At 44.8% G+C, this 25,198-nt stretch overlaps 1 protein-coding gene across 3 annotated transcripts in view; it reads right to left on the bottom strand.

Annotated features, from left to right (window-relative positions):
* The window catches only part of GRIP2 (glutamate receptor interacting protein 2), a 248,993-nt gene extending 224,516 nt beyond the window's left edge, over positions 1-24,477 (bottom strand). For 2 of the 3 annotated variants that reach the window (XM_065075603.1, XM_065075604.1), the window contains exon 1: positions 24,310-24,476. In XM_065075603.1, coding sequence (XP_064931675.1) covers positions 24,310-24,364 — 55 coding nt within the window. In that variant the 5' untranslated portion in view covers positions 24,365-24,476. Of the gene's footprint in view, positions 1-24,309 lie in introns of all 3 variants that reach the window. The other variant, XR_010475140.1, reaches the window with a different exon arrangement.
* Positions 24,478-25,198: the final 721 nt, after the last annotated feature.

Here is a 25,198-nt window from a genome sequence, read left to right as displayed (position 1 = left end):
GGACAGCAAAATCCTCCATCAATGAACCTGCACAAGCTCACTCTGAATATGAGCATCCTGCATAAGGTACCTTGCTCCAGCCTGTACACACATCCCCTGCAGACCAATGCATAGGCTTGTCACAAGATGACTCCAGATGTCACAGACAGGAAAAAACAAAAAGCACACAAACCACAAACAAAATATACCCACCATACACACAGCAGGCAATGGGGCAGACCCATAGGGACAGGTTTATCCCAAATGCAAAGCATGGCCTGAGCTCTGCTCTGGGACAAGGAGCAGAGGCAGTAAATTGTGAGCAAACTCCTCTTCAGGGCTAATGGGAACATGAGATGGGATTTCCTTACCACCCTCAGGGTTTGTCTTTATATAAAAGCTGCTTGCATTTAATTACAATCAGTTACATTAGTTACATCAGTCAATTTAATTAAATTGCAAGGACACTCGTAAGTTGATTTAACTCTGTCTCAAATGGATTTAGCAAAAGTTGGCAAGAAACTAAATCAACATAAAACAAGATTAAATCAACTGAGGAGCATCCACACAGGATTTTGCAGAAATTTAACAAAAATCGATTTGAAGACTCATTTTAAATGAAACAGGGCAACTCAAGCACAGAGAAAGATGAACTTTTGGGATGAAAGTGAAGTGTCCAGCCTTTCAACAGCCCTGTCTAATAGACTTGAGCTGTGAGAAAAGCCCACCAGCCCTTTTCTCCATGTTCTAGAGTTGGCATTTCATTTTTATCCACATAAAATTTATTTTATTCATGATTTTCAGACATGTTTGCCCAACAGAACTCAAGCAAGCAATTACCATTTCCTGGCTCGGCACAGAAACCAGTGGCCACAAGCCATACACCATACAGCTGCAGCCTGAACAGGGAGAGTGTTGGTATTAGGACAGTTTTTAAAAGGCAGCGGATTTCTGAGCATTATTTAATCCACCTCAAATTAACTTCCAGCTCTGAATGTACATGTTAGTATAACTGCAAGCTTTCAGCACTGAAATTTTCAGTACAAAAGGGGACACACGCAGGCGGGGGTAACAAAGCAGGCCTTTTGCAGGCAATTGTTGCAAGTTGCACTGCGCTGTTCCTGTCCAGCAGCAGCAGCTCCCAGTGGATGCAACAAACACAGCACAAGTCTTCAGCATGCACCTGAAACATCCTGTTCTGTACCAAGAATAAAGGGATAGAAGGGTAGAAAAGTACAACAGTCAGCTGTGGGAACACTCTGCTCCATGCAGCCAACACCAAGGGGGTTACAGCACTCCCAGCAGGATCTACCCCAGCTACCAATCCAGAGATGCTTGGAAATAGCAAAGACTGGTGAGGATTTACAAACTCATCCACTCGACCAAACTGCTCATTTCAGCTCCAGATTTGCTGGTGCCAAACCCTTCCAGCTGATACCAACCTCTTGCTTACACTACACAAGTGGCCTTTTTTTCCCATAGCTGCATTTAAACTTGCCCCCACAATCCAAGCAGTTTTTCCATGGGGCTGAAATGGTCCTAACAGCTTTCCCAAAAAAACAAGTGATTCATGACCAGTTTAACGCCACTTTTTATACTGCTCTAAACTAGGTTTAGAGTTCAGTGACTAGCAAAGAGTAAAGCTGCTGTGGTTTCCTTGGTGCTATGATGACCATTATCATAGTATTCTAAGCAATTATGCAGCTGCCATAAAGTTTCAAGATCGCTCTTTATTTCAGTGAAGAGCCATTTCCACATCCAAGCTCTGTAGAAGGGAAGAAAGGAGAGAAAACCCACAGCCCAACAACGGCAGTTTGGGAAAGAACAAGTTTCTACACCACTTCAAACTATTCCAGCCCAAACCTGCCACGAGGACCAAAGCAGCAAAGCCTCCTTGCGCTAGAACCCCAGAGGCTGCAAATGGGATCTCTGTCATCCCTGCAAGGTGGGATCTGTGGTCAATTTAACCACCAGAGGCCAGGTCCCATTACAGTTTGGCAACCTGGGCACATCCCTCCAGCTCTCAACATCATACCTGTGGGATGCATCCTACTGCTTGTTCATAACAGAGCACAGCAGAAGTGCTGAGAAGCAAGCAGTGTTAGAAATTAGACTCAGCAAGCTGGTTAGATTCAGTTTAAACATTATGAATGCTTAAATTCTAACATATACACACACATCACATTAGAAGTTACACTTCCAAATGCTTCCATATACTTACTTCCCTGGGAGTTTAAGTTTATAATTAAAGTAAAACAAATACCAGGAAATTTTGTAATTAGTTTATTGCAAAAACCGATAAGATCAGGTGTGCAGAAAGGCAGTAGCAGCGCTGCACTTCCTAACCACACAGAGCTCAGTTCTGCAGCTGGTGCTTTGTCAGTCCACAGAGTCAGTAATGACAAACCTGCCTCTGGTGACAATAGTTCCAGCAGCTTTGCTTTGTTCGCAGCACCCTCCTCACTTTCTTGCCCTTGACAGCATTTCAAAGGATTGTAAACTCCATAGCCCCACTGTGTGGCTAACAAATTTCCCTTTACCAGCTTCAAGCATTTTACATCACTTTTGTTCTTCTATTGCTAAAACAGAAAGACTGAACGCTCCCATTTGGCCTTTGCCAGACTGTCCATTCTGGTATGTATTTTGCTGATGTCCTTTCCTATACATGTCCTTTTTGGAGTAGGCTCCCCATCTTTACTTTCTTCCCAAGAAATTTTTTCCATGTCATTAATCCTTCTTCCATCCTCTGAATACTCCATAATTCTGAAATACATTTTCTCATATGGAGTGACCATCACTCACTGGGGTCCAAATAAGATGACCGACATATTACACAATGACATAACAAGATGAGCCATTTCAGATACCACCCACTGCAGAATGTGGTGTTTCACACCCCAGAAACCTGATCCAGTAAAGCAAATATTCCAGGAAATCCTGGTAAGCCAGCACCAGAGGACCAGACTGCTGCAATTAATAGCAATTTCACTCCCACAGCATTGCCCGGGGTCATGCTCACCCCCACAGCAAAGCTGCCTGATGGAGCGATGGGGGAGGCCACCCAGTGACCCAGGCAGCTCCAACATCCTTTTCTGCGTGGGCCTCATGCCTGGCACCTTCCCAAGGGGCTTGATTTCTCCCTGCCCTCCTTGTGCAGTCAAGTGTTAAATATCAACCAGTGGCCTTCCTACCTCTTTCCCAAGGGGCTTATTTCACTGTTTCAGCAACCCTCTAGCACAAAATGTAAGGAGCTGTCAGCAGCACAGCTAATGCAGTCATCACCCAAAAGCCAGCAGCCCTGCTCTATGCAGATATTTGGAGGTTATTAAATAACTTGAGACAGGATGTGAAGGTGGTGAGGGACTGAGATTTGCACAAAAAAAAAAACCATACACCCAAAAATCCTGAGAAGAAGGAAATGAATGATTAACAGTCATGAAATGCACAAGAGGGAGGCAAGGAAATTTGCTGCTGTCTCCTGCAGAAGGTGCCAAGCAGGAATGGCAAGCTGCTCCCTGTGCTGCTCACACACAGTGCTGAGGATGGGAAGCACCAGCTGCCCCTGCAGCAAGCTCTGTCACTGGGAAATTTATCCCAGGACACTTGGCTTGCACTTTCCTCAGCAGCTCTTCTCAGCTGCAAAGCGAATGCTCTATGGACCCAAATTCTTTTCCAGTCCCACTTCCTGCAAATCCAATGAGGTTTTTGCTTTTGGCTCAGAGCAACAGTAAATCTCAACAGTAAGCCCAAAGTCACTACTTGCCCCCAACCCCTCACTGCCCATGAATGACTTGAGGAGCACAGGGTTGGAGGAAAAGCACATAGCATAAGCCAGGCATCAACACATAGCACCAGGCACAGAGCAGGGCAAGCCAGCCCCTCTGCACACTGAAATCCCCACAGCATCACCACTGCTCATGCTGAGCCAGACATCTCAGCCCACAAGCCAGATGCTCAGAAACACTATATCCCTGTCCATTTGCAACTCCGTTTTATAGGATTCAGGAGCAGCACTAATTTCAGCAACATGTCCAGCTCCACAGCACCCCAGGACTCTGAGGGTGGCTTCCACTTACAGGAGGGACCCCAGGAGTTCCATTAGAGCTGGCACAGCAGCAAACAACAGCCCTTCTGCTGCCAGCACGCCTGATCTGCTCTGTTCCTACTGACCATGCAGGAGCAGCTGGGTGCACAACAGCTCCTGTTTCTCCTGATGGATGGGTCTATTTTCAGATAAATTTTCATGAAAGATATAACACCAACAAATCTACTACTGTTACAGAGACTCAGTATGCTACCAATAGAATAAAAAAGGTCCTCATCTGCCTCCCAGCTAATCGCATGCAATATACTCCTAAACCCTCTCTAACCTTCTCTTTTCATACACACAGACTTCCCTGGGGCATAGAGACAAGAGAAGTGTATTCAATCTTCATTTCAAGGTGGATTAAAGCTATGGGTTACAAGCTAAAAAAGAAACATTGTATATACACATATATACACACACACACCGGTAGCTTCCAGTGCTTGGACATGGATTTCCAACACAAGATAAAAAGATCGCATGGTTTAGGTTCAGGCCCTGGCACAGCCCTGACTCTGCCAAGCACTGCCAGGGTCAAGCATCCAGCTAATGGCTCCTGGAAAACCAGCATCACCTGAGCTAAGAGGCTCCACAGCCACAGCAGGCTCAGCAGAAGGAATGTGTGACATCAGAAACACTTGCCTGTGAGTACGTGGCTAGACATCAAGCAACCTGGACTCAAACTCTTCCTGATATCTTGTTCCCCTCATCAGCTTTTATTACAAAGGAAAAGCCAAGCTCAGCTTTCAGGAGGCAACAGAGGTGACAAGGAAGGGGAATACATGACACAGAGGTGGTTGTTTACCAGATGTCACTTCTGACCTCCTGCTGACAAGATGAGCTGTATAGCAGCATTTAATCCCATGTAGCAATGCCGAGGGACTCCCAGTTGTGCTGTGTGGGCATGTTTCTTCTTTGGGCAAGGTTCTCACCTCACACACCCTTCTCATTTAACAGAGCCAAGATACACATGTAACTCTGAGGGGAGCCCAGCAAAGCACATGGACTTCTGTAAATGGAATGCAGAAGGAAAGGATGACAAGCACTGGATCCACCAGCAGACAGAGTGCTTTTCCCACTATGCCAATACAGGCCTAGATCAATTCATTCGCCATCACAAACAAACTAAATATAATACTGGAATGAGCTAGAGCAAAACTCCTCGGTGCAGCAGCATCCTGCCCACATCCACTACAGTGAATTATGCCCAGGAGATGCAAAGTATATTTTCCCCAAGCAAATATATAACACTGACACATACTACATCTGTGTAGCCAGAGTGCCATTTACAGCTTCCACTAGGAGCTAAACACTGGGGATTTCCATACAGAAAGCTTGTAAGCGTGACTGTAAGTGACACTCTCAGAGAGAAAAAGGGTTAAAAATAAAGACAGAACCAAAAAGAATAAACTTCTCCCAGGTAGTGGGTTCTTCCACCAGTCTCCTCAAGAAGCTGCCACCCACCTGACCTTGGACAGAGCTGGCCCATCTTCTGCCCAGGAGGCTCAGATCAATACCCAGCAACAGTGCTGATCAATTTTTAAGAGGAGTAACAGCCATCTCACCCCTCACTAAACAGCTGCACACACATTATTTGCAGTTACTGCCAAACCTCTGAAAGATCCACTAGAGACCACACTAATCAATTTTTATTTCTAATTAAACTGTTGCCTGCAGTATGCTGGAAGAAACAAGCAAAAAGGGACTACCCTAAATGAACATCTTTAGGAGGCAGGAGAGGATTTACACCAAGTGGTTGTTTTTTTTGGGTAGGCCGAAGACAAGAGACAACCTGCCAGGCAGTCAAGACACCGCTCCAACTTGGGACACCAAATTTTCCCTTCATTATTTTCTTCCTGCTCTTAGTCACCTCCACAGGCCTTCTGCCTTGAACAGGAGGTCTCCAAGGACTTGGTGAGGTTCAGATCTCATGGACTGACCAGCATGTCTGTGTCACTAATCACAGCCTCCACTGAAGAACAAGGCAAATTTCACTTTTATTGAATCTCTGGTACCAATTCCTCCTGCCTTGAAGTCAAAGGGTCTTCCTGGCCAGGTTCACCCAGCATCTCCAGATGTCTTCACGTGCCTCATTAAAACACTCCTTGTCATAAAGGGTACGGGCCCTGTTTATTACACCCATCATTTCACATGGCTTACACTGGGTATCCAAACTGGGGCTAAAGGAGACAAACCACTGATTTCCCTCCAGCAATAAAGGAAGGAAAACAGGAAGGCAGACTGGCTAAGTTGGGCAAACAAATCCCATCCTACAGCAACTTCATTTGGAGTTTGCCAACAGGGAGCGCCTCCAACCATCTCCTAAAAGTGAAACATTAGGGAAAAATAAAAGAACCTGATAAGTGTTGCTGACAGTGAATGAAAACCATCAGTGCTGTAGCTAACATGCCTCCAATGAGCTGAAAGGAGGCTGGTCTGTGTGATGCCTCAACACCTTACACAAAAGACCACAACACACACAAACACCACATAGCTGGAAAGTGTTATGGGAGGGCAGACAAGCTCAAACTGGCTCAAGGATGCTCAGTCAGATCCAAGGACAACAGTATGGGCATAGGAAAGAAAGGCCAAGGCAGGCCTGGAGAGTGAAGAGATGTCACTGGGTGTGGGGGGTGAGCAATCTTCACACATTCCCATCTCCTTACATCTGAACTGAGCTATAACTGTATTTCACAACACTGGGTTAAGAATTTTACAGTTCTTGTTTGGGCAAGGAAGCAGGAAAAGGTGGTCCATTTTCAGAGGACAGAATAACTAAGTGATCAGAGTTGAACTCTAGGAATCTGTAAAAAAGATTCCTAAAAGGTACTCTACCATCTTTCCATCTTAAGATAAAGACAGCAGCTTGGACTTAAATTCTTGTGTGCCTTCTTCCATTCCTCACAGCCTTTGTGTCTTCTGTTGCTTCCTTTCTTCAAGTCCCAGTAAAGCTCTTGAGAAAGCTAGATGGCCTCTTCTTTCTGGTCACAGTGTCCTTCAGGGCTTGGGACACTGATAAAGATGACATAAGAGCTTAGCAGATAAGAAGCCATGAAGATGAGAGAACTCCCCAGAAGAGTTCAATAACAAGCTGGAGAATAACATGGGCTGAGTCACATTAGACACTTCAGCAGTGTCAAACGCTTACCCATCTTCTGCTCTCAGGTCTATTGTGGACAGCCAAGTATTTGCATAAGTGCACACCCAGAGCAGTGGGACAACCTGGCTGACCAGTTGCTTAAGTCACAGTGACCCTGGAAGGCAAAGGCTTGATCCATGCAGTGGATGCTGCTGTGCACTGATGGCATCTCTGGTGCTCACCACAGAAATGATAAATGCTACCAAGGTGCACTAGTTAAAGAGACTCTGTGGACAGGGAGAATTGAAACACCCACTGAAAGGCTTGACCAGGCACAAAAGGGACAACCGTCCTGACATCTACTTGAAACTCCAAGTGAAAAAGAGACACATTGCACTGCTCAGTCTCCCCAGCCAAATCAAGACAGCATCAAAATGCTATTTCCTCTCTCCACACCCAAATCTTACTACAAGACATAAGCAGTTTGCTGCAAGACTAACTCACAGTGGGGAAAGTACTTCAAGTTATTTTAGTGCTTAAATCTTGTTTCATTTTCCACCCCCCCAAACAATCCTGAGAACTAAACAAGCTGTTGCTGAGCTACTTCCAAGGATTTATTGAGTTTCACAGCTTATTTTGGCTCTCAGGAGCAAGCTTCTCTGTTAGTTTTGCTTGTTTGCAATACAGTGATTTGTGCTGCTAAAAGCTGTATCCACTGCAGAGGCAGCACTTGGGAGTAGTTTGGAGGTGCTTTACTATTCCCTTTCTTCTTGTTTTTCACTGATTTCTGGTGTTTTGTCTGAGACAGCCTACACATATAGATAAAGTAGAACAACTACTTCAAAAGACTTCCTGCTGTAGGTGTTCAGGATGGAGGTAAGTGGAGTTGAGGGCTCTCAGAACACACACACCTACCTGACCTCACATTCCTTACCATGTTCAGCTTCTAAATTCCTCCTTGCTCAAGAGCTATGCACTTGCAAGAGCTCTCTGCTCTCACCAGCAATCCTTCCCCTCCAGAATTACTTTGTATTCCCTCTTGAGATGTTACAGGATATCTATCACAGCTCATTTACAAACATTTTGCCTAGTACAGCTCCTGGTTCTGGGCAAGAGGATCAGTTACAGCTCTTCCACTCATCCCCTTTCCTGTCGCCTCTTCCCCTTCTCCAGCACTGGTGTATATCCCTATCACAAACATTTGCAACACCCAGGCAAGCACTATCATTCCTACAAGAACCCCACAGTGAGGTTCCCAGTGACCCCCCAGGCTGGGGAAATCCAGGACATCTCACACACAAGATGCAGCTATAGTTTGTGCAGTGATTGCAGGCACAAAGGTACAAGAACAACAGCATTTCTGTGTGCACAGGGGGTTAAAACAGAGATGGGTTTATGCTTGCTGTGTCCCTTGGGATAACAACTGTGATGACAGCCTTCACTGCTGCCAGAAAAGAGGATTTCAGGATTGCCTTCTGAAACCTGTCTGTACCCACGCAGGTACAGTTTGCCCACACCAGCACAGCACCATTGGAATAAAGCTGGCAGAACACCCATGCTGTTTGCAGGAGTGCTTTAATGTGACCAAACAGTTTATATCCAACTACCAGTTACTAAGAGGAAAAATAGCAGCCACCTCCCAGATGACTCAAGTAGCCTGAGAAGAAGGGACAGACCTTGTAGTTTGCAAGATCACAGCCTGAATAATGCAGTTCTTCACATCTAAAATACTTATGCTGGAAGACTAAACTAAAAGCTCCTTGTTACATTCCATAGACTATTCCACTGGGCTTACAGCAGTGGAAACTCATGGTGCCCACAGGTTTCTAGCTGAGGAAAACCAGAGGAGCCCCAGGCAAGCCCTCACCCTGCTATCGAGAAGCATCGCTTCCTCTGCCCTGCTTCAGCTCCAAACATCACCACAAGCTCTCAAAACTAATCTGAGAGCCTGTAGCACTGAGGCAGTAGAATTGGACAGAAGAGAGATTTGCTAACATTGGGAAGAGCTGATAAAGCAGACAGGCTGTCCTAACTATTTAAAGGAGCTTCTTGCAGCAGCTGGAATAATCTTGCATAATGGGACTTAGGGATGAGTTGGGGAAGAAATGATAGAGGCATTTGCAGAAGCACTAAGGAGGAGGATAAGCCTTATGTATCTGGTCATGCATCTCTCATAGCAGCTTTGCTGGGAACTGACCAAGAGCAATAGATGCTCACTGCCAAAAAAAGTGATGAACCAATGGCAGATGGCCCCAGCACCCACTCCTGCTCCTCCTGTCCCTGGGGACAGCCACACAATGGAGAGCAAGGTACACGGCACCACTCAGATCCATTGCCTTCCATGTAGTCACAGTGCAGCCAATAAATTTGCCGCTGATGACAGTAAGATTCCACATTCATCAGGCAGGGCAGACAAGGAGAGTCTTTCATTCAGGTGACAGGCAGCTCCTGCAAATGCTGGTGTCTGCAGGCAAGGATTTTAAAACATACATCCACATGCATTAAAGAAAAAACACACACACAAACACAACATCAATTCCTACTTCCAATCATGCAATATTTAGATGCTTCAAAAGTGTCCTCACAGAACTCAGCTGTTATTGGGGTAGGCATTTCTTCAATAACTCTGATTTTGTACCAACCACATGTAGCAGCTACTGCATCCTCCTGGGAAGAAACCAGCTGGCTTTTCTCAAGGAATGCGTTTTTGTGAATATTTCTTTCTTAGAAAAAAAAAAAGCACCACACACAAAACAATCTTTACTTTCTATTTGGTAATTAAAAAACACTGGAAACTAAGTTACTCACATAGAAATTAATTCTAAAATCACTGATTCATATTAACATGCAACAGAATAGTACACACAAGTTCAGGCAGCAAGATTTGGGATTAAGTGTTTTCCTGACAAGACAACTGGTGGGGCAATAGTGGCAATGGTTCATTTATACCACCACAGACAGTACTACGGAAATAGTAAAGTCTTCTATTACAATTTCTTCCACTTTGAAAAACAGCAGGAGGAAAAACACAACAGCCAAGCCAAAAAGAAAACTTCCAAGTTGCTCCCACGTGTGGATTTGGGGCATCAGATACGTTGCTAAGTTAAAATGTGTTGAACTTTTGGCTGCAAGAAGACACACACCATACAAACAATGCAATTCAACTTCCAGGTTTCCACAGCTCCTCGGCTTCTGGGGGACAGGAAACATGGGGAAGGAGTCCCAGGACACCTGGAAAGTGTGACAGGAGGCACAGATAGCTCAGATCTAAATGTAAAACTTTAAGGGATTTAAAGTTACAATAAATTACTAGGTAAGTACAGTTCCTAAAATTTTCTTCACTGATTGGTGCATTGCCAAGCAGCAGAGAAGTGTTTTCTCCCTTCACCCCCCTTTTCTCTTAAGTGAATACTAGGGAGAAAACAAGAAGCCCTAATTCATACAATGATCACATGCAGTCCTCAAGCATCCTCAGTATCATTTACTCCTTCCCATGAAGTCACTGGAATCAGAAAATATTCCTGAAGGTCTCTTAAGAGATCACCAAGACCATGCTTTCCTCACCAATATTTTTGTGACAGCTTACAACTCAGTGCCATTTAAAAAACATAATGAACATATTCTCTCTTCCTTCAATGGGTGATTAATGAAAGGGTTGACTTTTACCAGGTCCCCAACAGATGCCAAGGGAATCTCACTCAATCTGTCCTCAGTAACAACAAATCATCACACAGATAAACCCAAGTGCAATTTTCCAGCTGCTGCATAGCAGCATCATCTAGTCCACCCTTCCATAGCTCATCTTCCCTAATTCTTCAAAAAAGGTTAAAGAATTAACAGGAGAACGAGCTCATGCCAAGGGAGAATGTTTCCGGTAATTTATAATCCCAGTTTTGCTCCTAGTGAGTTGGCCAGTATTTAATATACAACCTTATCTGAGCACCTCCACAGCAGAGCTTCATAAAAACACTAAAGATAATCGTAAAATTTTGAAAACATAAATTACAGACCCATAACAGAAGGTTTAAGTCTCCAATTCACTTGGAAAAGGAGCAGCTATAAATTACGAAAAATACAAGCTCCAGAAGAATACCTCCGTGCTAGATTTCACTTTATATACCCAGAATAAATTTCCATTTTAGACAGGGGGACATCTGTTTACTTATTTCCCTGAAAAATTCGTGCCACAGAATAGATCTATCTAGAGCCTGGTATATTATTTCTTTATGTATCTTGGTGGATAGAAAGAATAATGTAATTAAAAATAACTCCAAGGCCAAGATATAAAACATCAACACACTACAAGTTGCCCCACAGGCTTTTTGCTAAGAGCACAGGTAACTGCTTAGCAAGACACCTTGGCAAACAAATACAAGGATCCAGATTCCATGCAATCATTTAGCTGAACCCTATTGGGAATTCCCTTCTCCATCTGGACTTCTAAAGCCAAGGGCTACAAAGCCATAACTCCATGGCTCATGTAGAAATTAGTTGCCTTGAAATGCAAATAGCTTTAAAGCAACTAAATAGTTTAAACTGCCAGCATGTGGAAAGAAAGTCATTATTTTATAGTGATCAGAGGTGTCTGAGGTGCTTCAGAGAGCAGACGAAGGCACAATCCCCATGGACCTTACAATTTGATTAACTTAATTAACCATGTTATTTCCCTAGTTCCTGGTAACTCCTTAAATCAATGAACTAAGACTTAATAGCAAAGTAGATACCTAGAAGCTTTATTGATCATATCTGCACACAACACTCACTGAACTCCTAAAGTCACGGCTTGGCATAAAACCTATAAAATATACTTGCGTAGCGGACTTTCACTTAATTATCCCAAAGTCCCATGCAGGTACCTGAGACAGGAAAGAAGCTATCAGGAGCAGGGATTGAAATTTTAATAGCAAGAGAGCCAATAAGCTCAGTATTATATTAAAAAGGCAAAAGAATCATTACAGTATTATTCAATTTTAAAAATCAAAGTTTTACATTTGTTCATCACCTCTCATAAACAAGGACCCCAGAGTATTTTACAAATGAACAAGGAGGGCAGACCTGCAGTCACACATTTCTCCACACCTCCTCTGGTGACCTGAAGCCCAGTACACACCAGCAGCTCCTCAGCCCAGGAAGGGAGGAATGAAGAAATCACTGGCTTTTTTGTGCTGCTTCTTCACCGGCAAACAAAACTGTGACTGCAACAGCTTTCACACACAACATACAACAACAGCAGGCACGGGGGGACCCCTTAATCCCCTTTCACTAGCCCTTGTCCAGGATGATCTATTACCAGCTGCCAGTGACACCAAGGAAGTTGTTCATTTTCGAATAGGTCAGTGACTCATCATTTTAACTCACTTCCCTCTGCTAAAAAAATCAATGAGCTCCTGAAGCAGTATCATCCTGGATGACCAGCATTTTAACATCTCAGTTGCAAGGAAAGCAGAGCCCAGAAGTGCCTTCCAACATCGGGTCACCACAGTCAGCCATGGAGATGGACTTATTCTTTTGGTGGGAAGCAATCACCTCCTAGGAAGAGGACACCTTTCCACAAAGGAGTTTGTGTGTGTTGGGCAGATCTCTATTTGTCTTCTCTTGCAGTGAAATGGGAATATCAGACACTAGAAGAGAGCTGCACTGTAATAAACTATTCCAACAATGGCACAGTCCAAATAACCACCTCCATTCTCTTGCTTACTTGGCTGCATAAATAAGTTCTCCTGCTCCCCTGTCCATACCCAAATTGTTCTTTTCCACTCCAAGTCCCTACACATGAAAAGAAGGGAATATCTCAAAAAAAATATCTTCAATGAGCTCTGTCCCTTTACTCACAAAATGTTCCTCAAAACACCATCAGCAACACTCTCGCAGCACAAATCAAAGCAGGCATGTTTTATGATAAAATCTCTCTCACCTCTGACTTGCAAGCCCAACTAACTCAGTGTCAGAACTATCAAGGGTCAAATAGCTTGCCAGGGGCTAAGCTCAGCCTGCTGCTAACCAGCCAGGTTGGAGGCGACAGGTAGACAGGGAACACGACTCACACACTGGCTGTCACATCAGCTCAGCGCAGTGGGACATCACAGGAAACCTGCCAGGCTCCAGCAGGAACTGCTGAACGAGGAAAGCTGCAGATGGGGAAGAAGTGGGGCAGAGTGTCCAGAGAGGAGTCTGCAAAACTGGGGCTGTCACAACTCCACAGTGTTTTCCTGGCTTTCACCTACTTGGTGTTGAGGTTCAACAGGTCAAATGCCAAACTACCCCACTGTGCTGGGGCACAGCTAATAATGATATCACATTATACTGTTAAACTATGACAAGCCCCTAAAGCCAATTCACTCTAGAGTTACATTCACTTAAAAAAATGCACATGTTCATATACACAGAGGGAATTCCTCAGCTGTTTTGCATCACAGCAGAAGCAGCCATCACCACCTGCCCTGTAATGCAAAGGCTGCTTTGTCAGTGGTTCTGCTTTACACCCCGCTGAAAAGAACTTCCACTTTGACACAGGGACTTGGCCAGCATGGCCACCATGCCAAGTGCAAGACATCTCCCTGCAGTATAATTTAAATTTGCTTTCCCTGCACACTGCTGAAGAGCATCTCCAGCCTATAGCCAGCTGTGCAAGAGCTGGATTTCTATAAGAAACTCACAGCTGCAGAGGGAGATAACAGTGAAACAAGCCCCTCACTCAGCACTCCTCCAGCTCCTGTCCCGCACTCCCACCACCACATTGAAGCCAAACACCAACATCACAGCTCGCAACTAAACATCATGGCATGATTTTATGGGAGAGAAAAGCAGCACAAAAAAAATAGCACCCTGAGGACTTCAAGCTCACAGTTAAGTCAGTGGCAAGGCAATGAGGGGTAATCAGGAATCTGTGTTCCCCAGCCCCGCTGGAAGCCCCCAGAGAGGAGCAGCTGCTTTGAGCAACACTCAGAGAAGCAGATGGGTGGCAGAGGACAGCACTCCCTGGCCAAAAGCCACAGTCCCTTTTAATTATTCAGACGCAGAAACTGGATGGCATTTGTCACAGCATTGCCTGTCACTGAATTACTCCCAAGCAGGACGTGACCCTTGGTGAGGGGCAGCCCTGCAAGCCTGGCACTGTGAGCTGGAACATGGCTACCGCACAGCCTGCCCCCACCTCAGCACAAGCCCTAGAGAAACCAAGCATCACAGCCCAACTTGCTAATTCTTTTGCTTTCCACTCCCCAGCCCACTTATCAAGCCACATGTATGCACACAGACAGAAAAGAAATGATATTCAAGTATGACAGGATATGCCAAAAAGTCAATCACAATAGTTATTTAAAAATAAAACCACACACAAACAACACACCACCAACCCAGGAGCCATCCCTATACATGACCAACCACTCTTGGCAGGTGGTAGGGGAGGAAAATCAGAATAAATACAATTAAACAGCCAAGACAGACAGCTATGCTCTGTGTTACATTTGAAATGCAGTCTCCAGAGGCTGAGGAAGCAGCAGGACTGACTAGGGCAAATTTTGAAATTCCTCAAAGGCAGGTTGCCTGGATGTGCAGCCAGATCCGGGCTGACAGAAATGCTGCTAACAGCACCTAATTTGCTAAAGGATTATCACTTGACGTAACAGATGGAAACTAGATTAGATAGCTGGTAAACTCACAGAACAGATCATTACTGTAGAGGGAAATTTTTACCCACTTGAACAGAACTCTTCTGCTTCGCCATGTGCTGAGCAACACTGTGCCAGATAAGACATTTTCTACCACTTTTTGGTCACTTTTTCCAAATATTTGGCACAATTAGCTTAATTTCAAGTATGAAGACATTAAGCAGAGAAGGGCAGCCATAAAATTGTACTCAGTAACTGCGCTTTCCTATCTGTTTTGATCTGAGCATCAAAACCTTCTAAAGTACAGTCATTACCCACATTGTGCATATGTGAATAATCTCATGCAGAGGTTTGCAGACTGGTTTTCCAGGTGGCACACAACTCCTCAGTCCTGTTAATATCAATGGACAGAAAAAACTCCCCCCCACTGAGAACCTAAATGACTATTTGACTTTGTTCAAAGCCCTACACTCATTTGGCCTGCACCTCAAACTCCAAAACTAACCCACTAATTAATAAGTGCCAGCTGCACTGGAATGGCTTTAGTTATCACTAGACTATAACCTGATCTGTTGGGGAACACGACAGCTATTTAATGCAACCACGTGTTACTGCACAAGATGTTTGGATGGGATGTAAAGAAGGACATGAAGCCCAGGAAACAGGCTGGAGTAGCAAAATATGACCGGTAAGTTGGAGCATGTTCACAGCATCAACGTGTCAAGACATGCCAGGGGTTTTGCAGCATGCCTGTACTCTCTACTTTTGTTTGAAAGAACCTAGAGGCAGCACACACACCAAGCTCCAGCCCCACATAGGGACAGAGCCCAAACACAGTATCTGCAGCCACCTTCCAACCCCCTGAGAAGGAACCTCCACAACTTGGGGCTTCTGTGTTAAAGACTGATTTAAGCCAGTTAACCAAGAGCTGTTTGCAAATGTTATTTAAAAAAAGGCAGGAATACAAGTTCTTTCATTCTCATTCACTTTCCAGCAACTTCTATTGATTTCTGCACTGCAGAGTTAAAGCAACTCGCCTTCCATGTCCTCCAGTGCTAACAGCTCTGCTGCTGGCCATTCACCAATTTGTTTCTCTGCTCCCCATTCCCTCTCATTGCTAGAAATATTTTCTTATTTAAACAAAAAAAATATGCAGTTTAAAGTACTTCATCCATCAATAGGGTTAAGTAGGCAAGTGAAAGCTTTGACAGCATCCACAGGACCACATCATCTCTGGATCCTGAGGTACAGAAAAGGCAAGGACTTGTCAATTATGTCCAAATCCTACAAAGTGTGTAGGGTCACCACATACCATTGCTAAGGAGCAGTTGTCCTTCAAGCACAGACACCAGAGTTGCTCATTGCCTGGGACCCACAGGGATGCATCATGCAGAAACACGATGTCAGAGCATGCTGGCCACCAAAGTTTATTCCTAAACCACCAAAGATCAAAGATACCTTAAATCACCAGCTTGAAGAGGAAAAACAGAGATGGAAGAAGGGTGAAGAGATCATGCTCCCAAGGAGGATGGAGACTGAGGCAGCACTGTTCCCTGCCCTCCCATCACAGAAGAGATGTCCATAAGGGTTTTTTAAGACATAGCTGCTTGTACAGCAAGGAGATTGACTGCTTCCTATTCCAAAATGAAAGTAAGCAAAAGAACACTTAATCTAGAAACAAAAGTATTCATTCCCAACAGAGCCCTCTGTTCAGGATTAACACATAGCCCTGAGACAAGCTGCCACAAATATTTATAACTCATCCTCCCAGCTCTTCACTAAATTCATCCCACTGTGACAGCCCCAGGGAATTTCTCCAGATTCCCAAAAGCAATGTATCTGAGCAAACTGTTTAATGAGGGAGTCTCCACTCCCGGAAACATCATCATTTTCTGGAAAACACACAGTAAGCACTGGATCTGTATCAGGAAAGCACACTGGTACCAAGTGAGGAAAAAAAGGAAAAAAGCCACTTAGCGTCAATAATTTCTGTAATACCATCACACTGCCTGACAGTTTGCCTTATTCTCTTTTTTTTTTTTTTTTGCATTTCGTTTGCTGCTAAAGTTTCAAGGTCTCTGCTTGCAAGGGGGTGCAAATGAAAACAAGCCCTCCCACCACCACAAGTCTATGCGCTGGTTCAGGGGTCCCCCATGCCAGAGACTCCACATCACCTAAACTCTGCCCTAAGAACAGAACAGAATTTTTTCTACTCAATGTGAGACAGGAGGGAAAATAATTTCAGAGGCCAATCTCGGCTCCATCCCACAGGACCCAAGTAAGATCTCTCAAGCATGACCTAATCCTTGCCTCTAGTCGCAGCTCCCCTCTCAGATTGTATGAGGCAATACTCAAATGTGAGTCAGGACCTTTGCTTCTCTGCACAAATGAATGAGGTGTCACCAAGAAGACTAACAGCATCACATGTACAAGAAAGTTGATAACACTGACAATCAAAATAAATACTCAGAGTAGCCTCCAACTCTGGCAACAGAGCGGCATTGAAGGTTAATATAACTGCTAAAATGAAAGCTCTGTAATGCCTTGTTCACAGTGGAAATAAACTTGTTAAGCAAAAAAGTGTGTTACTTTATAAACTGACATTCAACACCTTGAAGAGTTTAGAATTAGATTTATTTTGCAGCCTTAGCAAGAGGTATCTACTCATCAAGATGCAGCAGTTCAGCTGGCAGGGTCACTGATACCTCTCAAATAGAAGTAAGACACAGATCTAACCACACCTGAACACACTGTTCCCATGATCTCCAACAGCACATGGTAGCCCCCTTCTCCTTAAATGCAGAGTGGTCTTCATGCAAAATACCTGGAGCTGTCAGAGGAAAATACATTTGATTGAGCTAATTTCCTTGTGGAAAACAGCAGTCCCAACGTTATCAGTGGAATCAGCAAATTTTGCTGGAGCCAGAAAACAGTTCCGGCTCAAAACCAAAAGCCAGTAATTACTAGATTCCAAGTTAATCTAACATTAATGAGGGGGAAAGTCAGTAACAGGGAAAATTGCCATAATTGTAGAATTTATCTGTTTTAGTTATTTTATCTGAACTCCATCTTGCAAAGACAAAGGCGGAGGGAAGGAGAAAATAAAAATAGATAATTAATTCTCTTGACAAAACAAGAATGTGGAAAAAATTATCCTACCTTAATTTAAAATTGAAGGATTCATTACTTTTCCTCTCAAAGAAAGAAGTCCATGGGAAGGTCCAAGTATAACTGAACCAAGTGCAGACCCTTCCAAGAGGAGAGGTTTTATATCCCCCTGTGTGGTTCACCAAGGACTGCAGAAGAGGAGCTGCTGTTTCTGACAGGCACCATCAGCACAGGTTTTATTTTCCACATTAAATGCTGCCCATGCTCTGATCCCAGTTACACCAGTATCAATCTACAGTAGCTATACTGGTTTCAGGGACAGAAAGTGACATTTATGTGGTGTGACTGCATTTGGCCCATGATGTGTGTGTGTACAAGAGCAGCACCCATACATGTGGGGTCACCACTGGCACTCAGTGGAACAGGAGATATGTGGCTCCTCTGGGAAAAGAGACCATTGCATGAAAAATACAGCAAGTTTGACTTGATCTAGACATTACTCAAGCCTTTCAGGCATAGATCACTGCTCTGAGCTTCAAGGGTTAAAACTGGCTTTTAAGAGAGATGTCTCCATTCACATAAAGCAGAGCTCCAAAAATGCCCAATTCACTGTCTAAGGGCTCATCTATGAAAGGATAAATTTTAATAGAGCTACAGCCTGATAATTATTCTACTTCAGTTATACCTCTGTAAATTCACATCTGTTTTAAAATAAGTTCTTTATTCCACTATAACAAAGTCAAGTAATTAACAAAATAGTCACTTTTATTCTGAAATTGGGCACCCATAGGAAGGCCTACACAGTTTTAAACACAGAAGGAGATGACTGGCATAGAGCTGTACTTTGGCTCTGCACCCAGCAAGGGCCTGGTTGTGGGTATAATAACCAAGCAGCTCCCCTACACTTGTGTCTGCTTAGAAGAGGCAAATGGTAAAGATGCAGAGCAAATCATCTGCCTCTTAGTCTTGCCACAACCTCCATTTAACCCAAGCAATGCTCATCTCAATGCAACCCGGAGCATCTGAAGACCTTGGGTCAGCAGCTGCAGTCACAGCTCGGGACTGGAGCAGTTTCAAATGCCGCATCCACTCCCTGGGAATTGCCCATGCGCATTTCCACTACGCTTGGCACAATCCCACAGTAGCACCAACAGGTTTGGAGAACAGGCATGGCCTGAACCCAAACAGATCTGGCAGTTCTTTTCACTCTGAAATTCTCCTGGCTCCCACAATTCATGGTTTCCATCAAGGTCTTGAGCTTCCTGAAAAGTTCCCCCCACGCTTTCCAACCTTGGCACCTCTAAGGGTGCCAAACCACTGCAGCTGATGCATTCGCTCAGCACTAAGCATCATTACTTCATGTTGCCGATAAAAACTCTTGCAAGAAGCCCCATAGAGTGCAACAGCTTGAGAGAGAGAGCAGAACCACACAGTGTCCATACCATTTCATACAGCCAACTTCTGTGCACACAGGATCACATTTGGGTTGTGTAATCCAGCAGGCCACTTCAAAAAGCAAAACACTGATCAGTCTGTCTTTAATCAAACTCCAGCGAGGCTTTAGAGTCATTCTGTAAAACCCTCATGGCTTCATCCCTGAGTTGTGCAGGGCTTCAGCAATCGTGAAATCCAGCTCTGATTGAGAAGCACAAGATCAAAAGCAGCAGCCCAAAGCCGGCGCAGCGTGACAGTGTGACAGCCAGTGAGAAGGGAGCGGGCACAGCGCTGGCTGCAGCTATTGCCGCTTCACTTGATGGGGCCAAATCCACATCAACATATTAATGAATGAAAAAGACCCCATCAAAGTCTAGCAGGATTTGCTCTGTCTGTCCCATCAGTTTGATGAATGAACATTATCCCTTAAGCTTCACCACCACAGCCTTCAAGCAATCCTAACTCCCCACCACACTTCACTGGAGGGTCAGAACCTCTAGCTTTACATTTTGTTTAAAAGCGGTGGCCTGTATAACGAGTATTACCAACAAACAGCAGCCCATAAGTTCCTGCGCACTGCATGTGCAAGTCCTCATGTCCAACAAAGCCTGAATGCACTGTGAAGAATCACATGCAGGAATATGTTAATAAATCGCATTCAGCAGACAGACATAACAGCCCTTCAACAACAGAGCAGTTCAGTTGCACACTAGTTAAGTGACAGCTATCCAGCTGAATTTCTTTACTGAAAGTAAGTGCCAGTACAATAGATCATGTTATTATAGGTTTGGACAAAAGGACTCTGTAAGGCAATGTATTAAAACTGAACAGACTGAGCCTGGCACTGAAGGATGGTTCTGAGATGACTTGATAAATACAAAAACCTCCTTTCTGAATGACTGAGTTATTTCTGATGTGGCAAGAACAAGGGCAAACACTTAATTTTAAGCACTAGAATAGTTCAACTGATTTCAAGTAATACACACCTCAGTTTGCAAAATAAAAATGTTTATGGGTAAGCAAACACTTTTTTATGGTTACTCTATTCTAGTTATTCTACACATAACACGTGCATATCACAAATAACATGGAACACAATAAAAGATCTTCTCATTTTCTGCTAATGACACAAAACCTGCAAATTTTCATCTTACTGAGATGTTTCTTCTTGAAGTGCAGGATTAAGTAAAGAAGAATCCCATTTCCAGTCATAACCATAATTTCACAGCTCTGGAGCAAAAACATCCCAGTACACTGTTCTGAGGACAGAATAAAAAGCTGATGTTTACAGCCCAGCTGTCATAAACCCCCTCAAGACAGACTGCTGGGATATTTTTACCTTCCCATTATAAAAAATTTAAATAGGTCTGCCAAAACCATGAAAAAAAACCCACCCCACTGCTAAATTTTCCCCAGGGTCCCACTCCTGCCAAATTCTACCTGCAGAAAGCTAAGGCAGGTGAGAAAGATCTCGCAATGGTTTCGGGTGTTTTGTTTTGGTTTTTTTTACTTTCTTGCCCTCATCCTGTAAATCAACCTGCACCACAAAGGATTTTCCTTTCCCCACACACCACGGGACACCTCTGCCCATGACTGCACAGCAGCAAAAATGCCCCTATACGCTCCTACAGCTGTTTCCAAGGTAACCAGCAAGGAACCATATACAAGGGAAGGAAGCAAACAGCAGCAACGCAATCCTGCAATATCGGCACTTCTGGAGCAGATCTGAGTTGCCCTTTTCCCCTCCAGCCTTGCCAGCTGCCTCACAATTCATGCAAAGGGTGGGTAACTCACTTCATATTTTATAATCACATCAGACAGTCTTCCTTAAGGTTTGGGTTTTTTTTTTTTTTTTTTTTTAAAGGCATCATACTGGAGTTTTAAGGTTAGAGTCAAATTTTCCTCATTTTACTGAAGTAAAAGCATCTGGGGGAGGAAGCAGAATTATATCAACCACCTAAATTTACACTCAAACCTCGTATTCCCTCCCAGCAGAAGGAGAAAAACATATCAGGTTTAGCAAAGGGTGCCTGCCCTCTACTGCAACCCATGTTACACAAGTTATATGCAGCTAGATAAGTTATTTCATTACAAGGATAACAGCATCTCCACTGCTCTGTCTACAGATACAGTTTATCCTTTCCAGGCATCTGGTTTTCACATCCACTCAGATACACCAAAATCCCCAGAGACTTTCCCACCTACCCACATACATTCGTGCTCCCAAAGCAGAAATTAGACTCTGCTGCTTTTACTACTGAAAGCCTGGGAACAGCAAGGATACAGCCCAAATCCTGCAGTACTCACAGAAAGGACAGTGGGACCAGGGGGAAGTCAGGACAGGAAAGGGTTTGGCATAGCCAACTAGTTCTCTCCACTGTCCTGAGAGAGGATCAGCTATCAGGGAGGTAAATCAGCAGGAGATGTGGCTACACAGCTATACACAGAACTGCCTGGCTGGATGCTCCAGCCTCTGCTCCCAGGTCCACTACAACCCCACAGCCACACAGAGCAAAGTAAATCAACCCCCTGACTGGAAAAACTGGGCTGTTATCACTACAGGCTGGAAAGAACACATTTTCTACCAATAAATTTCCAAGCCATTAATATTTTTTTTTTTCTGCATGAAACAGAATAAGGAGTAGCACACCCCATGTACAACCTTCTTGTGGCTGGGAACAAAAATACCTTACAGAATGAAGCATTTCTGCACAGTGGTCAGGAGTCCTAGCCCATCCCTCAAGGGATAGAAGTTTTAAGCAAAAACATGCATAAGGAAACCCACTGTTTTGAAATGGCAATCATACTTCAGTACAGTTCACATGTGTCTTGCATTTCCCTATGTGACTTACCATGGCTGGCCTTTTGAATACCATGATTAACAAAGCACTGAATGGCTGCAAATTGCAGGAGATGCTCATCACATTAATATTCAGTAACCAAAATATACCACCCTTCTAATCACAAATACCCTCCTGATGAAAAACAGGACTAGTCCTCGGAGGCAACACACTGATGGCACAGAGCACACACACCTGGGGGAGAAGCTCCCCAGCTTTGATAGCCAAAACAAAACCTACCACATCTGCATAGCCATGGAGATGCCAACAAGGCAGATATAACTTGTTCTGAATAAGAAAAACCAGAAGTCAGTATTTCTTCATAGACTGGTTGGAAGTTGGTTTGCAAAACTAAAATCTGAACTGAACCCTGCAGAGATTTCTTGGCAATGTTGTACATGATGTGAAACCTTCTGTAGCATCCAGTTAAACCTCAGACCATATTTGATAACACTGCAGCACCACAATAACATCACCAAATACCTTCTCTGTTACCCTTGCAGAGTTATATGCTGTAATACAACCATCAAACTGGTCACCTCGGGGAAAGGGGAAAGAAGTTCCATACAAACTCAGCATGTCCTTTAGCAGGTACATACCTCCTCCTCCTCCTCTACACAGCACATCAGCTCAAGCCTGCAAGAATTATTCCTCTAGATAAACCGTTCTGTGATTAACTAAATGGTAATTTCCAAAGACCAACTACCACTGAGCCAGCCATGGAAATAAATACAATGTCACTAAGGGAAATGCCCAGTGTTTCTGAAGGGCTGCACAGCAGCCACAGGCTCACTGCAGCACTAGGACTGGAGTCAGAGAGAGGGAAACTGAGGCATTACATAGCCCGAGGGACAAGAGCCAGTACAGACAGATGGAGTCACAAGGAAAATAACCTGGCAAACACATTAACCCAGGACAGCAGGAGCTCACTGGTGTAAATGACTTATAAGGCCCCTAAAGCCACCCCAGTCCAGCAGTGCCAGAGCATCCCTATGAGCTGCAGTGGTACAAACCCTGCACCACAACAGGGCTGAATTCACACCAACAGGTCTCTGTATGTCGAACACAGGATCAATTTACTCTTCAACTGGATAAGATTTTTAACAGCTCTGTCTCAGGTGAATGGAGTCTCTGTGTGGAAGCTGTGGTCCCAGAGGAGTCAAACATCAGAAGCAGGTGGTGTTCTCCCACAGAAGCAGGGTAAGAAAGACTCAGCAGCTTAACTCTGTCCTGACACCTTACAGGGCATTTAACACCACACTTTCTCTCCATGTTTATTAACCAGCAGGAACAGAAAACTCCCTGATTTTCACTTTACTCACACCAAACAATGCAACAGTGCCGCTTCAGATATTGTGTGTGATCTAGAGAGGCGGTCAGGGGAAGGGATGCAAAAGAAGAAACTGCTGTTAACCACATGCACACACAGAGTTGAGGTTAATGAGACACACATTCCCGCTCACTTCTGCCCATCCCAGATCAGCTGCTCCACCTGAGTCTTAAGGGAGCACAGAAGAACCTCACTTCAGAGACAAAGTTTCCCCACCACTCTAAACCCAGGAGCCGGCGCGGAAGGTTTAAGCCCCGCTTTCACTGTGCCACCTCGTGGATGTTTCTCCTGACTTTTATGATCTGCAGATCCAACGTTTATTTAACATCACACTCTTGAGCATGTAAACAAAATAATTCACAGCCACTGTGAGCACCAGAAAGCAGCACAATAGGAATCAGATTACTGCGACATGCAATTCACGAACCTTTTGATCCCCAGTTACAGCTGGGCACTGGGAAAAAATACCAGGTGAAAGCAGCAGCACCAACAGCTTTAGAAAGTTGGAGCTCAGACGCTGCAAGCCCCTCTACACATCCAGCGAGGACCGCGCAGCCACCTCTCGCCCAGACTTGCCCCCACCACTTAGAGAAGAAAAAACAAGCAGAGCCCAAGCGAGCCGGAGAATGGAAGGACAGATTTGCTGCAGAGAAGTTTACCGGTACCAAGAGCATCCCCACTCCAGCCCCTTCATTCGCAGAGCTCCCTGGTATCTCCCTTCCAGGAAGACCCTTTCCCCACCACCAAAAAAAAAAAAAAAAAAAAAAAAAAAAAGCAGCGAGGTGGAGGGGAAGATCCAAGCATCCCCGTGCACCTCCCGCCCTCCTCCCCCCGGCCGCACTCACCGTCCTCCTGCATCCTCTGCAGGCACAGGGCGAGGCTCTTCCTCCAGCCCGGCATGGCGGCGGGGGCAGCGCTGCCGCCCCCCGGGGCAGCGGCGCGGCTGAAGGGGCCCGGGGGGGCTGACGGGAGCGGCGCTGCCGATCGCGGCCGCGCTCCCCGGCGCTTTATTGCCGGGCGGTGCGTGCGGCGGCGGCGGGGCCGGGCGGGGCGGGGGAGCGGTGCTGCCCGCCCCCGCCTGCGCACACACGGCCCCGGGGCGCTCCCAAAGCGGGGCGGGGGGTGCTGAGAAGAAATTATGCGCATATATATTTTATATATTTTTCCCCCAGTGGGGTCTGCTTAGGTAGCGCGGGCCCCGCCTGCTGCCAGACAGCGGGGACTGACCCGCACCGGCGTTTCTGCGGTTCCCAAATCACCAGCTGATGGTGAATAAATGCATGCACGGGAAGGGTATGGAAAACGCACTATTCATATTCTACATTCCCTTTACAGCTTTAACCTGGTGCCTTTTCCCTTTAATGAGCAGCAGCTGCCTTGTAGTCCTAACACAGGTGTGTTCATTGAGGCGTGTATTTATTCCAAAGTTGCATTCACTGGTAAATAAAAGTTGCACAGCAGTTTGGCTGATCTATTGCATCTTTTTCACCACCACTTGCAAGCAGGTGAAGCACAGGAGAGACTGAAAAGCATCTTTGTCATCTCATAATATTCCAGAGGTTTTCAATGCTTTTACATTTTACAAAGGAGATGTTTATTGCATATGCCAGGGTATTCATGTTTTTAATTTCCTGGGGGAAATATATCTCTGCAGTGACGAGCAGTTTTGTTTGTTCTTCATTAGGTGTCTTATTAGTTGGCTGGTAGGTCTCACTCTGGGTCTCTACCTCCCTT

This window comes from Columba livia, chromosome 10 (genome assembly GCF_036013475.1).
Source record: "Columba livia isolate bColLiv1 breed racing homer chromosome 10, bColLiv1.pat.W.v2, whole genome shotgun sequence".
In the NCBI taxonomy this organism is placed as follows: domain Eukaryota; kingdom Metazoa; phylum Chordata; class Aves; order Columbiformes; family Columbidae; genus Columba; species Columba livia.
This window is presented reverse-complemented; position numbering and strand designations above follow the sequence as displayed.